Source organism: Ixodes scapularis, unplaced genomic scaffold (genome assembly GCF_016920785.2).
Source record: "Ixodes scapularis isolate PalLabHiFi unplaced genomic scaffold, ASM1692078v2 PGA_scaffold1__304_contigs__length_218370807, whole genome shotgun sequence".
Taxonomy (NCBI): Eukaryota; Metazoa; Arthropoda; class Arachnida; order Ixodida; family Ixodidae; genus Ixodes; species Ixodes scapularis.
In genome coordinates, this window is record NW_024609846.1 from 37,498,659 (window position 1) to 37,515,392 (window position 16,734).

The 16,734-nt window shown below is 41.1% G+C and overlaps 1 protein-coding gene across 1 annotated transcript in view; it reads right to left on the bottom strand.

The window, feature by feature from the left end:
• LOC8041159 overlaps nt 1-16,322 on the bottom strand; it is a 34,396-nt gene extending 18,074 nt beyond the window's left edge. Inside the window, exons 1-4 of the mRNA XM_040214428.3 lie at nt 16,283-16,322; nt 16,152-16,213; nt 11,617-11,703; nt 3,773-3,851 (exon numbers count right to left, since the gene is read on the bottom strand). Of these exons, the coding sequence (XP_040070362.3) occupies nt 3,773-3,851; nt 11,617-11,703; nt 16,152-16,213; nt 16,283-16,322 (268 nt within the window). The remainder of the gene's footprint in view (nt 1-3,772; nt 3,852-11,616; nt 11,704-16,151; nt 16,214-16,282) is intronic.
• Between the last annotated feature and the right edge of the window lie 412 nt (nt 16,323-16,734).

The following is a 16,734-nucleotide window of genomic DNA, read 5'->3' on the forward strand; positions in this document are numbered from 1 at the left end:
GGCATAGCTGAACTTGACATATAAGCCATTCGCTAGATGTAGAACTTTAAATACTGTAATTTTGCTTACTGGAAAGTTGTGATTTTTAATAAAACTAGTACACTTTTATTATGATACTGTAATCTTAAGACGTATTCCCAGAATAATTTTCACGACTTCAGAGCCGGAAATGTTATTTTTAGTGCCTAGAGCAAGGTCCCTACAAGAAAAAAAGTTTATAAATGCAGTTTAAGCGGGTTACGGTTAAAAATATTTTGGCTGTACCAGCCCGGTATGCTCGAGCATACCAGCCCGGTATGCTCGAAAATGGTGTCAGCTCACGAGAGAAGAAAGATATATATTTGAGTTTACACGCAAAACGTTATACTGAGCACAATGGTTCGCGTTACCTTCAGAAAAAAGCGGTATTAGTTCAGACGTCTTCGGCAAATGAAAATAATGAAGAACGGAGGTTTGGTTTGGCAGCTATCAAGACAGATGTCATGCAAGGTTTTAGTTGCACACACTATTTATATTAAATTTGTTTTGCTTCTTTTAATTTCCGTTTCTTCGGGACACCCTCTCGTCATGCATAAGTTTTGGCTGTCTCTTTTGCATGTGTCATTCCAAACAGTTGAAATGCTAAGCTTACTGTTTCGTGCGATGGCAGCCACCAAAAATCGAGAAAGGCAAGATTAGATTTTGATTCAGCTTCTGTGTCTTTATCTGGCGATCTTTTTTGTTGTTGCCAGCTTTCCATAATTAAATAACACGCCTAGGACGATGTCAAGAACGATATCAAGGACGGCGTCTAGAATGACTTCTTAGAAGACGATGTTTAGGACGACCTCTAGGACAACCTCAAGCACGATATCTGAGACAACATCGCGGACAGCGTCCTAGAAAACGACGTGAGAGGCGATATCTAGAACTACCTCTGGGACGACCTCTACGGCGATCTCAAGGACGACATCTGGGACCATGTCAAATACATCAGGTCACGTCAGCCTCAGCTTCCGGCGCTTAAGAGTTTACGCGACCGGCGCTTACGAGCTTGCGTGGCCGTAGCCTACGCGAGCGTGGCTTATGCGACCGGCGCTTCAGCCGAGGGCGCCTGAGCCACTAGCGCTTGATCCACAGGCGTTTAAGAAACCGGCGCTTCAGCCACGGGTGTTTCGTGACCTTGATTATGCCACCCTGAGCGTAGCTGGAACTATAGTATAAAGCTACTGCTTTATAACAAATATATCTGTATATGTTTCTTTCACGTGTTTCAGTGCACTGAATTGCTGAATTTTAAAGGCGGAGAATAAATTTAGTTTTTTAGTTCTTTTTCATCAGTAACGCCGTTGATGAGCATTATTTACACAGTCACCTTGAGCAAATATGTTGAGTGCATAAAGGGACTGCTTTAAAGAGCTCGTTGCACAAAAAAGCCGGCGCGGTGGGCCGGCGACATTCCTATTGGTCCATAAGTAATGCTTTTCGCTCAAAGAGCAAATTCCAAAAAAATTGCCAGGAGCGGGATCGAACGCACGACGTTAAGGTTGTTAGCCAGACATCATACCCACTAAGCCACGCAGGCAATATATTTTTTCTTTATTGACTACGCTACGCAGACACGATTGAACGACTTGGAAACGAGCGGGGTTTATATTAAGCTGTCACGTTCCACTCTTAAATGCAAAAGCTGAGCGCCCTCCTTTCTTTTTGGCGATTTAAAGCAACAATGCAACGATTTTCGTAATTTTAGTAAGCACCGCTTAGAATTACTCATTGACATCAAAAACCGACGTAACACGCAATATTTGCTTTCTCCACAAAATGACAGTCTGAGAAACAATCGAGAAATAACGCGCAGTGTTCTCGCCCTCAATTCGCAGCAAACAGGGCCACCATGTGGACTGGAGCAGATTTTATGCCGCCAATGTTTATCAACCGCGTGCTAGGATTCGTAAAGCACTGGGCACTCGCTGAGGTCAACAGTATCGTAAACTTCAGCTATTCCCGTCATCGCAGCAAATGCACACGAGCCATGTACTACCTGAATGCATGCCGAGGCATAGATTGTCACGAGGCCAAATTGAATGCTCCCGCAGTCCTCGTACCTACAACAGGAGCCGCATTTAATTAAGGTGACCATGGCAATCGCAAAGCTTGGTTTACGAAATATTAGGGATCGCTTTGTTGACAGATCACAAATTCGATCCCAAGAGTCCTCACAAATTTGTCATCAAGATTTCCGAAGCTTCTTTGTCAGGGGCATTGCGTGCGTGTGTAAGCCTTATTCATTGGAAATGCCTTCAGACGGTGCCCCAGTCTTTGACGTCCCAGAGAACTTCCTGCTCATAAAAAGGATGAACAAAGTTCATCAAAAGAACGCTGCTTGAAATGTCGATGAAACGTTTAACTACCAATTCTTGAGGTGAACGCGAAAAAAAAAAAAAGGAAACGCTATATCTGTTAAAATTTCTCGAATATTTTTGTAGAGCCAAGTTCCCTTCTCTAAAACGTAAAACTGTACAACCGAAGGCCCTCGTTAAATCTTAACTTTTCCGTGTAGTATTTATGCTTTCTAACACTGGTAACATAAGCAAGCTCGATAAGTTCTCAAAGACTGAGCACCCAGAAGTGTCTTGGGACGCAAGCGGCAGTTTATATTTGTAAAGTAATATGGGGGGGGGGGGGGGGGTCTATACATGGGTAGCACTAGTGCCACTAAGCTTCTGCATATTGAGAAACGTTCCCACCCAATATAGTTGCACGGTCCTTTTTACACAAAGGATTTCGGCGATCTCTGCCTCTATATTTTTAAAGCGGTAGCTTTAGGGTGAGGTAAAGGTGTCTGAAGGATGTGGCTAAAGCGCCGGTGGCTGAAGCGCCCGTAATTCAAGCTCTCTTGGCTGAAGCACCAGTCGCGTGAGCTTTTAAGCGTTGGTCACGTAAGCCACGGTCGCGTAAATTTGTAAGCGCCGGCGGCTTAAGCGCCCTTTGCGGAAACTCCATACACGTAAGCGTCGGTTGTGTAAACGCCCATTGCGGAAGCTCCATGCACGTAAGCGCCGGTTGCGTAAGCTCTTAAAGGCGGGAGCTGAAGCCGACGTGACCTGACGTCGTCCTAGACGTCGTACTTGAGGTCGTCCCAGAGGAAGTTTTAGATGTTTTCCTAGACTTCAATCTTGCCATCGTCCTCGATGTCGTCCTAGACGCCGCCCTTGACGTCGTCCTCGACGTCGTTCTAGACGTCGTCCTTGAGGTTGCCCTATGGGTCGTCGTAAAATTCGTTATTGACGTCGTCTTTTTCTTTCCTTTCTTAATTATTTTGCCTAATGACATTCCTGCAAAGCTACTGCATTCCGTAGCGTCTAATCGAATAAACAAAGCGGACATTTTTTTTCTAATGCTGTCCTCTTTCTAAGAATAATGCTATAGCGCTTTCATTTTCAATACAACAAGGGTAGAAACGTTTAACTGTATCTAGGTCATATATCCTAAATATAACATACACACTTTAAAAGCAAGGTTGAGGAGATTGACTTCTGGCAAGACTCTATTGTGCTATATACGCTATATTTGAATATAAGTATTTTATTGTTATGACCAAGTAATTCGTAAAGCTATAATAACGCTTAAATTAAATGAATCTACCCAATTTTATAGCATTGTTTCTGTGAGTTGGGTCTGAAATCGTTTAACTCTTTCATGATCAACGACCTTCAACACACAAAGGAATCACAACACTCATGAATATATCCTGAATAGGAGAAATGGGTTCAGTTGAATTTTGTGTTACCTCTGTTTTCTGGTTCGCATTCCCCATTTACGCATTTTCCAAGGTGGTGCAGTGTCGTATTTCCTTTGCCGTAAAACACCTGTATATGAAACGTCATTGATGTTCAGCATTTGATAAATTATGTATATTTAACAGTCTCTGCAGTCCATATCGACATTCTTTAAAGTGTGGAGGTGTTAATTTCTATTGCCCATTCTCCTACAGTAACCGAGATTCCCATAAGAAGCATTTACCATTTTTTGCTAGGAGACATCCATCCGGCGTTATACAAGACCGCGGCGACTTGGAGAGGACGCGAATGCGCCCAGAAGGAACACACACAGTATTTGCGAGTGGAAAGGACAGCTGAACTAAAACGTAGTTACGACAATGCAGTAAGTACTGCTGTTCCATTCTGCAAGTTCTTTTTGAATTCTGCACTTTCTCGACTAGGCCGTACTTACTTCTTTTCATCTGGGGAAATTTATTATGACAGCAGTAGCATTCATATTGAAAAAAGCGAGACCGGGAGAGAACAAAGCGATAAACTGGAGAAAACGAACGCTTACTAACAACTGATTGTTTTTCATTTGAATACCTACGTACTCGCCCTTTTATACATCATGAGAAGTAGTACCTTCCAAATTCCGAAATTTGATTCTAGCCTAATTGTAAAGATGCTTAGCACTCTTCGGTGGTTTCAATTACGTGCATCAGTAACATTGTATAACTGTATAACTAAAAAAATTTGCGTATAATATTCCATCTAGAAAAATAATCATTAAGAAATATGGTGTGCTGCCTGCTGCTATTTCTCAGGATTTCACTTAGTGCACACACCTTTTGAAATGCTGGAAAATAAATGCACTTTAACTTTTCTTTTTTAAATAGTCTGGGTATATCTCCTTCAGCAAAAAACAAATGATATTGAGCAGGAATACTCTAGTAACGACAGTACATGCATGAAAAAACATTGCTATACAAAATGTAAGACCTTGCATCTCAGTGATCAAAAATACAATCTCATAATAACCAAGAGTCTTGCAATATTAGGGTTGTTATTTCCTGCCCTCATAAAACTGGAGTTTTGTTGTAACTCAAGGCACGATAGGAAATAATAATTTATATATCGATCACTCTAGGTGGTCACTTTAACAAGGTTCCCTCTCACCTAGAAATTGAAGTTTATTATTTTTTTTCGAGAGTCGTATATATGTAAGCGATCAATATTTTCTACCTGATTTGCATTTGTTTAGGTAATATTGCAAAATTTCACGACCATCAATCGAGTTGAATAGCTGTGGGGCTGCTGTTTCAAAGAATAAAAAAATTAATGAAACTTTAATAACGACCTTTTTAGGGGCATAGTTGTTTCAACCTAAATATTAGTTAATTTAAGTTTCGTACCTGTGCCTTTTCTTTCCTTGTATAGCGCTCCAGATATTTTGTAGAATTCCTACAGTACATTCCTCAGTTTGTGTAAAGTTATGTTGAAGTCAAATATCAGAAGGTCCTTGAAATTTGCCCAGATATTTTTCTAGTTTCCCCGCGGTATTCTGGCAATGCAACCAGGAGCGCGTTTCGCGTTTTTTTAATCAATTACGCGATTTAGATCTTGTCGAGCAATGAAAGTTTACTTTTTAATAACAAAATTGTAGCTAGTAATTATACCCTCGTTATGCACTTACGAGCTACGTTAAGGAATATAGATTGGTTCTTAAAAGTTACGGAATACGCTGCGTGTGCTGAGCAAAACGTTTTGTTGAAACTGTTTTATGCAGATGCGGCTGAGATTGTTTTGAACAAATTATTAGGTATTCAGTATCGGGTGTTTAAAATAATGCAGGATGACTTAATATTGTAGCGTAGAGATTGGACATTATCGTGTAAATATATAAAATAGGAGTCAACATAGAATCATGACTGATCGTGAGTAATATTTGCCTGGTTAGGGTTAAGTTTGATAAAAAGAGAACGGTATAAAGCTGTGAGTCTTTTTTGACAATATATGTGGAGGAATTCATAAATAATAATATAGTTTTATTTAATGCGTCGTAGATATGATACCCTTAACATCAAACGAGATAGTATGATTACTACCCTGATGTACGGTATAACTCACAACAAACAATATATTGCTGACTTTCTGCATCAATATTCACGTGCTAACCTCATCACGAAACCTGGACTACTATATTGGATAAAATGTTTTTAATATTAAACATAACAACGGTGGCAAACTTGTCAGACCACGACGTGCTTTCTTTATATGTGAATATCAACCGGAGTTTTTGGTTTAAGCATTTTGTAGTTAAAACGACAAAAATGTCTCGCATAAGTTGGTAGACATGGAATTAAAAATTTCCTACTTGAGCTTATTTTTATATTATCAGGAAAAGTTTATAGCCCTGTGTCGAAAACGAAACAATAATAGGTTCTACGTCATAATAATCAAATTGTAAAGACAATAACATACACTTACATACACAGGACACATACTCAAGAGACACACAACCCTGATTCAGTGCTAATAAGACAGATTTCGCTCTGGGTTCGGCGCACGCGTGACGCCGTAATAACTTAAATTCACAGTAGGCAGAGGGCCGTGAACATGAGGGCTCGTGCCTTCTCCTGCTCTACACGCGCCGAGCTCCAGCAAGATTGTCGAACGTGCAAAAATACTGAAGTCCCCTCGACTCATTGCGGCAGCGGTGGCAAAGTCAGACTGGCTGGTGAGATCGGTCTATTGTAGTTTGGAGTTCTTAAAATAAACTACATTTTCTGTGCAGGAACCAAACATATTGCACGTTTGTTTTTGTGCAGAGTTCTTGCGTGTTGTTATTGAAAAAACTATTTTGCATAAACTGGAAAGCTTGTTGTGGGCCGAAAGGACTGCTTTCAGATGTTCTCGGCTTCCAAACTTCTTTTAGCGCGTGGGAAACGTTGGGACTATAGGGCATGATTGCCACACTTTCTTGTCAGTCCCTTAACTGTCTGTCAGCGTCACGAACGCGCTTTATATTATTCGTAATGTTTCAGCCACGGGAGTTAGTAGGGATACGGGGTAGCCTGCTAAGCCGAGCCTAGAAATCTAACCTTCGATACTGCATGTAACATGCAATTTAAAATTAGTTAAGTGGAGCAAAATCAATCTATGCCTTGAGAACGCCTAGACAGAATCTTACCCGCATGATCGTTGATCAGGAAAATTCATTAGGCACCGCTTCTCACGAGAATAAATGGAGGATAATAGTCCCCATTTTCTAATATTCAAACACTTGTTTCATCAAAACAGAGTGGTCATATTCGTACCTGTTTGAGTTGAATAATTTGTTGGTAAATAATAAAACATTAAAATGTTGATATGCGGATAACTTTGCTACCAAAAAGTACTAGTCGTCGTAACCAAAGAGTCTACAGCAGGCGGGTGAACTCTAATCAAGAGACGTCGAGCCTAGTAAGTAAGTAAGTAAGTAAGTAATATTTATTTTCAGCAATATTGTGCTGAGGGCACCAGACAAAAAGCTTCCATGAGGTAGCTTGACTGGGCCTGGTGCCCCTGCACTTACAGGGCATTATAAAAAAACAAGTACTACAGAATACACTTTGACTAAACAAAACAAACACGTACATCTTTTTTTGTTAAACAGTGAATATCATTGTGGTCTATAAGGAACTTGTTAAGTAATGAAGGCAGGTTATGCGCAATAGATTGGAGTGCATAATTTGTACGAAAATGAGGCACGTTCCAGAACTCTCTGCGTCTGACAAGGATGAAGGATTCACGTTTTGTCAGATGGGATACATTAGACAAAAAAGAAGCAAACTCAGCGGTCGAAAATAAATAAGAACATAGCAAACGGTACTCGTATACACTGGCAATCCTCATGATGTTGAATTTAAGAAATAATGGCTCAGTATGAGTGTCGTAAGGCACGTTTGCAATAAAACGCAGCATTTTCTTTTGTAGGATCGTGAGTTTGTTAATATTAGATTTGGTTGTTGTGCCCCAAACCAAATGACAATAGTTAATTTGTGAGCTAAACAGAGCATGATAAATTTGCATTTTAATATTTACAGGCAACAAGGAGCGACAGTGGCATATTATTCCAACAACTTTTGACAGTTTCGTAACTAAGTATTCGATGTGATTATCCCATTGCATATGTTCTGAAAAAATGACACCTAGCGTTTTGTGCTGTTTAACTATTTCAATCTGGTCAGTTCCAATCTCTAGAGTATAATTACTAACAACGTGCTTATTTACAGGTCTAAACAAAATTGCTTTGGACTTTACAGTGTTTATTTTAAGACCATTTATTTTTGACCACGAAAGAAACTTTTCCAAAACTAAGTTTCCCATGGGTATAAGTTCGTCCATATTCGATGCAGACAGAAATATACTCGTGTCGTCTGCATACATTACAAAACGTGCTTGATGGCAAATATTGACTAGATCATTTATATATACATTGAACAGCAGAGGGCCGAGTATGCTGCCTTGGGGCACACCAAACTTCAAGATTTGCAAAGAGGAAACATGATCACTCACGGAGACACATTGCTTACGGTGTTCTAAATATGAATGAATAAGTATCAAAGGCGTGCCACGTATGCCATAACATGAAAGTTTATCAAGGAGCGTCGAATGGTTAAGACAGTCAAACGCTTTGCTAAGGTCAATAAATATTCCCAGTGTCAGCAGTTTGCATTCTATATTGTGTAATATTATTTCTTTCTGTGATATCAGAGCGCTTTCCGTGGATTTTCCCTTGCGAAATCCGAACTGGGAGTCAGTTAGCACTGAGGTCTTCGTAAAAAAATTGTCTAAACGATATAATATAATTTTTTCCAGCCCTTTAGAAAATATTGGAAGAACAGAGATGGGTCTATAATTTGTAACTAAATTTTTGTCTCCACCTTTATGCAAAACTGAAACTTTTGCGAGTTTCATGTTATTCGGAAATTGACCACTCGACAATGCTAAGTTAAATATATATACCAAGAGTGGGGCCACCACATCGATTACGAATTTAACGGGCTTTATTTGTATATCGTCTATGTCATGGCTTTTACTGTTATTCAATCCCATAAATACACGGATCACTTCCAATTCGTCTGTAGGTTGTAGGAAAATTGTGTCTGTTACACGGTGCGAGATAAACGAGGAAGCATGCTCATTGTGCGCGCTAGAAGGCAAGTTAGTAAAATGTCTGTTAAAGAGCTCAGATAGTTGTACTCCTGATACGCTCTCACCAGAAAGTGAAAGTTCATCTATTGAATTCTTCTGCTTGCTGCGTTTAAGCACTTCATTTATCGACTGCCAAACAATCGCAGGACGCTTCTTGTGGGCGTCATGAAAAAGGCGTTTGTGATATTCTGTTTTTGATTTTTTAAGTGCAGATGTCAGTTGATTGCGATACCTCTTAAAAACTGCATGGTCACCGTCATCCTTTGAACAGAGGTACTCCTGATATAAGCGATTCTTTTTTCTTATCATTGTTAGAATAGGTGACGTGACCCATGGTTTTCTTATTCGTTTTTTAGCAGTAACCGTCTTATATGGAAACGATGCGATGTATAGCGTCTTAAAAATATTTATGAAATCATCATATGCTTCGTTCACGCATTGCTTTGAAAAGACAGAAGTCCAGTCTGTTTGCATGACTGTGCTTCGAAAGGACCGCAGTTGGCAGTCGGTTATCGCTTGGAAAGTTACGAGTCTACCGACGCTCCGTGATAAATCACGGGTTTGAAAACAAAAAAATATTGGTAAATGATCGCTTATATCACTACTAATAGTACCTGCACTGCGAACTATAGTATTTATATTGGTAATAAAAACGTCGATACAACTTGCCGTAGAATGAGTAATTCTGGTGGGGGACACAATCACATTGCAAAAACCACTACTACTGAGTGTACTACTCAGTCGTGAAGAAAGAGAAGAGTTTTCCGAACTATTTACATTTAAGTCACCGCCCAGAACAAGTGAGTAGTTATTCAAGGATATGAAATCAAGATACCTCTCAAGAAAAGACAAAAAGTTATTAAAGCTACCAGCTGGCGGTCGATACATAACAGAAAGCAGCTGACGTCCGTGCTTCACAGTTACGATTTCATAGTCGTCTGTAATTTCGGTAAAGGCATCGAGTATTTCGCATCTAATATCCTGTCTAACATAGATACAAACACCTCCCCCTCGTTTTCCCCTTCGATTCAAAAAGAAGTGATTGTAACCCGGCACGATAAAAACATCGTCATCTGTTGCGTACCATGTTTCGGAAAGCATCACCGCTTCAAACGAAACACAGAGTTGATCTAAAAGAGTAATAAAATTGTCACTTTTACATTTCAAAGAGCGTATATTTAAATGTAAGATCGTGGTGGAGTCTTTGGTTCCTGCATATCGCTTTAGTTTAACAGGCAATAGAAGTTCATGGTATTCGGCCATGAAGCTAGAGGTTAAAAGGAAAAAAAAAAGAAAAAACAACGGACAAACAAGTGCAAAGAAAACCGTGAATTACGCTGCAGTCGCACCAGCTTCAACGTTGCTTTCTGCACTATCGAAGTGGCGCGACACAGGAAGTGGTCCAAAAAATTGCCTGAAGATGCAGCCTTCTGGCCAGACAGACACGCTGTTTATCGCTTCAAATACTTCTTTGTCAACGAGAATGTGGAAAGACGCGTAGTAAGGAAGTTTGGTTTTCAATTTCGTGCATACGAAAGTTTTACCTTGCAAAACAGCAGCGACCAAATCCTCAACGTCCTTCGTACTTGTTTCCGTGGACAGTCTTGACACAAACAGGGCTCTTTCTTGTGGGGCACGTTGAATCACGGCTATCTTTGACGCTTTCGAAGTCCAGCGTTTCCAGAGCACTATACGGGACATTTAGTTCACAAAACCACGAGCCGGTATGATATAGCATCCGCCATGTCAGTGATCGAGATTGTTTTGCTCGAAGAGAGAGTACCCACGTACCAGGGTAAGACAGAATCCAAGAGTGCTTGTTAGACTACACACTCCGAACGAACTACAACGCCTTTACACAAAACGCCCCCACTCCGAACGTTACAAGAGAGTTCCAACCTGTCATGTTCGTGGTTGGAGAGACGAGGTCGGGGAAGCGTCGGAACCCAAACCACGTCGCGGCCGCCGGCCGAATTGCGTTCCCAAAACATGTGGAAATGTGAAGCTTCTTGCCCAAAAAGAACTACTCTTTGCAAAAAAGAAAAATGTTTCAGAAACATTGTTTGAACTGCAGGCGACCTAATGCGTATAAATCATGATGTTTAAACCCAGAAACTGGGAAAAAAGCTGGAAGACAAAATAAAAGGCAGAAAAGAAAGTGGACAGACAATCGACTGAGACGCTGTCTGTTTTGTTTTGTCTTTAGGTTTACTTCCTAATTTTATGGTTTAAACATCGTAAATATTAGCTTGTCAGGCGTTGGAGTCGAGAAAGGACACCGGGATGGAGCTAAGAGGAAGGCAATCCCTGACTCCGGGTCTTCTACGCTTCACGAAGAGGTCGCTGCTTACGGCAAGAGGACGAGCGTTCTTACCCGCGGTTGCTATGCGGCCGTCAGGGAAAGGAAGACTAAAGGAATCCCCACAATACATACCGGATATATCCATAAGCAAATTTAAGCATTTTCAGAAGGGTTCATGAAAATGTATGGGTTAAAATATTGACCAATACAAATTTACCCCAATAGATAACATTTTGGAGTAGGTTGTTGCGTAAAGTAGCAGTGTCTTAATTCGCATGCCAAGTGGGGCTTCTAAAAATCTCATGAATGTCGATAAAAATAATCAGACGCAAAAGCAGTCAAAATGACAACAAATGCGTAAGTTATACTTACGAAGCAAAATGTGGCATCGTCGTAATTACATGTTTCATACTCTTGCCCATTGCTGCATTTGTACTTGCAACTTGGAGCATACCCCTCCTGTCAACATGAAAAAAAAAAAGAAAAAAAAATCTTAAAGCATATATGTTTATACAAAACATATGCATAGAAGCCTCAAAGCACAAGCTCTTTTCTATCTAAAAGCCTTGAGGTGTAATATCTTTCGACACTGCAGATCGCGAGGATCTGAAAAATATTTGTCTTTATGAGCGGATACACACGGTGTTTCACGCACGACTTAAATCATTAAAAAAAGAAGGTTTCTTGAAATAAAAATGACATTTCGATCGTTATTGAACACCCTGGAAGACATTCTATTCGTGTAACGTGAATTTAAGAACAAATTACATCAAATACATAGCTAAATTTTAACTTCTTTTTTATATAAATTTTATTTTAAGCAGACAAAATAAAAAAAAAATATTATTTATTTCTTGCGAGTTGGTATTTGTTGTTCTTCAAACTATAATATCGCTGTTAGATTTCAATCAAATATATTTTGATCTGCATCGTAGTCTAGCAAATGTGACTCTTTATAAAGGGGAATCGAAATTCCGAAAGTAAAACGCAAAAGGGCGACGGAAGTCCACTCCAGGAATTAACGCGTCTCTAAATCTCGGGAGCGTGTAGCGTACATGCGCTACATGATCGACTCCTGTAAGTCACACGTACCCTATTGGCGACGTACGCAATCGAAAGCGTCGCTTCGATCGGCCTTCCACGATTGGCCGAATGTTGACTATGACGACAGCAAAGGATTTCTCTTCGACGAAAATAAGGCGAAATAAAGAACTTCAATTTTGGGCGGTGTTGGTAGCGTTGGTTTCAGAGCTCAATGATTTTAAGCTTGCACCATGCTCATTCCAAACACCGTCGAACTTGTTGTTCACAAAGTAATGGCTTTACGAGAGGGAACCTAAGAGGGCGCCACCAAAGCATCTTGCCGCCAATAATCGTTGACAACCAGTGTTGCGGAGTTGCCACTCCGGAATTGGAATAATTCCGGAATCATTCCGCACTTTTGCGACTCCGAAATGGAATGGGAATGGAATGGAGCTCGGTTCATATGTGAACTGTGTCGATTTTCATCCGGGGCCTACGGGCTGATGCACAATTCGCAATCGCATAATAAGGTGCTTTTGAAACGGCATTTTTGCACTGGGGGTGGCTGACGGTTTGATTGTCTCACTGGCGTATGCTCCTTCGAGGATGAAAATGGCGCGCCCTCCGTGAAGCAACCAAAACTGAATAGTTGCAGATGGTCGAGGTGTTGTTCCTGGCACCGCAAGGCGCTACAAAGCGGCTGTTATAATTATACGCGATTAGCAGGTAGCGTTCAACCTTAACATCGAACCGAGCCCGAACAAAAAAATGCAGCAAAATTGTAATTTTCAATTGAACCGGAACAAAAATGCAACCTAAATTAAACATTTGATATTGAACCTGACCCGGAACGGAACTGTAGTCCTATGTGGCAGTTACCTGTTCGTTGGAAACGGTTCAGTGTAATAAAATGTGAGCCGCACCTTCTTGTGCGTGGCGGCGCGAAATATATAATTATTCGCGACGGTAGCGTCAGCAGCTCCATAATAATGAAACAAATAAGTATATTTCACGTATATTATGTGCAAGTGTTGCGGAGCTGTCGCTCCGGAAGTGGAATGGTTCCGGAATCATTCCGCACTTTCGTGACCTCTGAATGGAATGAAAATAGAGTGGCGGCCGCGCTGGGAGGAATGGAATGGGAAGGAAATTAGATGCCTTTTTCCCGGAATAGAGTGGGAATGGAATGGGCTCGGTTCTTATGCGAGCTGTGTCGAATGTCATCTAGGGCCTATGAGTTGATGGCGCAATTTGCTAGCGCATGGTAAGTGGCTTTTGAAACAGCGTCATATCACTTGAGGTGGCTAACGGCTTGATTTTATCACTGGATTATCCTCCTTCGAGAGTGAAAATGGCACGCCCTCAGTGCAGCAATTAAAACTGAGTAGTTGTAAACAGACTAGCTGTCGTTCCTAATACAGCGAGACTCAACCAAAAGGCAGTGGCGTAGCCAGGGTGGAGGCTTGTGGGCCTTCAACTCCCCCCCCCCCCCCCCCCTTTCTAAACTCCAGCCGACGCTATAATATACACATGCATTTTGACATCCCCCCTCCCCCCCCTCCGCACACCAAGTCATAGACATCTGAGCCACATCAGCCCCCCTCCCCCCCCCCCCCCCCCCCACACACACACAAACATATTGAAAAAGAAATTATGGCTACGCCACTACAAAGCGGCTGTTGTAATCATAGGCGATTAGCATGCAGCTTTTAACCAGGATGTCGAGCTAAACCCGAACGAAAAACCAGACAAAACAGTTATTTTTAACTGAACCGGAACAGAACTGAAACCGAAATCAAGATTTTTATATTCAAGCCAAACCAAAACGGAACCGTAATTTCATGTTGCTGTTACGGGGTCATTGGAAGCGGTTTGGCGTAATAAAATGCGAGCCGCGCTTCCTTGCGGGTTGCGGCCCGAAGTCAATTATGTATTCGCGACGGTGGCGTCAGCGGCTCAGTTTTGACTAAACAAACTGCAGTGACGACATGGAAACAGCTAAACAATATATATATATTTTTTAAATGATCTATAGATATTGAATTAGAAAAAAAAGGTGCGGTCGGCTTTGGAAAGTGTATAACAGTTCAGTTCGGGAACCATAGTTGGCGATTCCCACGCATTTAGATTGATTACCACAATTTGTGAACCCTACGCGACTGCAATGCCGTGCACCAGCAACAGACCTGTTCGCTTAATAAAATTCTGGAATTTTTTTGTTGGTTGTTTTCACAGCAGGATTTTAGGTAGTTAATCCACGAGGCTGGAGGAAAGTAAAATAAATAATCTGGGTGATACACCGCACTATATGGACCATAGTTCTTCATGCGACCGGCTTTGCATTTGGGACACATTTTGGACCTTATTATAGGGGATAACAAGTGTTTCAAAAACTTCTTGTACAAATAAAAGCTATTTTCAGTCAAACCCCACAATTCACAAGAGGAACGGGTCGTGAATAATTCTTCGTAAGGTGACAAGTTGCCAACTTAAATTGCTTCAGCGTTTAAATTTACTAGTCCACGAAAAACACATTTATGAGGTTTCCTAACCTTCCAAATTAGCTTCAGGTCTTCTAACGTTTTTGAAACTACAACTCTCATCTTTGAGGTCAGCTTGCCGAGTTTTTTTTATGCTTTTCCAACATTTTTTTTTTATGTAACCATGTTTAACCAGCGAAGCTCGTTCAGACCCAACGTTATCTTCCAGCGTCTCAACTTCAATCCCGGCTTTATATTACTGTACCATTTGCGGAAATGTCACATCATACCCTCGAGTAGTGTAAGCGTTTGAGGCTACTTCAATGAAGATAGGAGTGAGTTCGATCTAACAAGAAAATATTATGCGAAAATCTTGGTTTTCTGGAGTCGTACGAAGTTTCCGCGACACGCAATAGTTTTACACTTTTTATCTCTGCTAGTCATCACCGTGATTACCCCTCTTTTTCCCCCGTCTTGGTAAGGCTGGTAAGGTCAAAGTTGATTAAAACGGGCTTGCGTACCGTGCTCTTCTGGTAATGTACTGAGCCAGATAAAATAATGAAGACTAAGACTAAATTTTTTTACATATTTTGTTTGATGTTTCAAGAATGTCCAGATTGAAGCTACTTCAGCCTAGTGAGATCCGCTTGGGTTACGGGCAGACAAAGGCTCGATTATTTGATAAATATAATATGTATAAAATGTTATGGCTCGCCGACGATAACCTCATGTTCTTTTATGACTGCTTCGCACGGTGTACCATGAAGACTGTATTCCAAGACGCAGTTGTAATAAAACAAAGTGAGCCCAGGGGCACAATTTACATGGCCACTTATGTCCTGAAGACGACTTGAAGGCGAAAGCCCAAGCGCCAATGCATTAAAGACAGACACAAGATTTACTTCATTCACTTTGATTCCTCTTAATTCGCCTTTGTCATCCTTCTAAATTTCATTGCTTCTAATTTGACTGAGTGGATATATAACAGCGCGCTCTCTGACGACGCACTTTTGGCGCCGTTAATCTCACTGCATGTCACACGTCCGCTCTTCACCACTGCCCGAGCGAGAGTGTCCTCTGGTCCTCCTCTCCCGCTGCGTTTGTGCCGCGCGGGCGCCTCCGCCGATTCTGACACAAGTATCGCCATCTCGTGGTCCATAGCCGCACCGTGGGTTTTGGTACCTTTCGTCTCGCCGACGTGTTTTCGTACTTTTTCTGCCCTCTACGTGTTTTCGCTCGACGACTTTTAAGGTCGACTGAACGATGAGACAGATAAGGCTGTTGCCTTAGTAAATTACATCGAATTAAAAAGAAAGGTACGCATGCAGTAATTATTCATATGCACATAGATTTTACTTGGAACTAGATAATCACTATTGGGTAAAAAGTTAGAATTATACTTACAGCTGGGTAACCGTTGTCTGACGTGCAAACGTTGGGATCATTTCCTTGGCACACTACGTGTCCTGTTGAGCGAAGAGTGCAGAATATTAGTAAACAAGTGCAGGATTTAACTTGTTAAAATACCTGCTTACCAAACAAACCAACGAAGAAAAAGAAAAACGCCGAAGTCATCATATTTTTCCTTCGGTAAGTAACCAAGCTAAAACGTAGACAAATATGGAGGGAGGAGAGCTACGAATTAGCAGGGCTCCTATAATGGAAAGAAGTTTGCCTGCAGGAAATCTGCATCCTCGGTATTTATACCTGAAAGATGCTGGGCTTTCTTATAATTCTAACAATGGAAGAGCGAAGCTGCATGCTATGTTCTATTGTGGCTTGCGCAAGCGAGGTGACATCTCAATGCGGAGACGAAACTTTCTATGGCGAGTGTTTTCACGTGGAAACATTAAAATTAATAACATAACAACTCAAAGAGGTCGGTCTAGGTATCCTGTTGATTGTTCAGACAGCGAAAGAAAAGCCATAGAGCGAATACGCGTATGATACATATTATTTGTAGAGAATAGAGAACATTATCACGTAT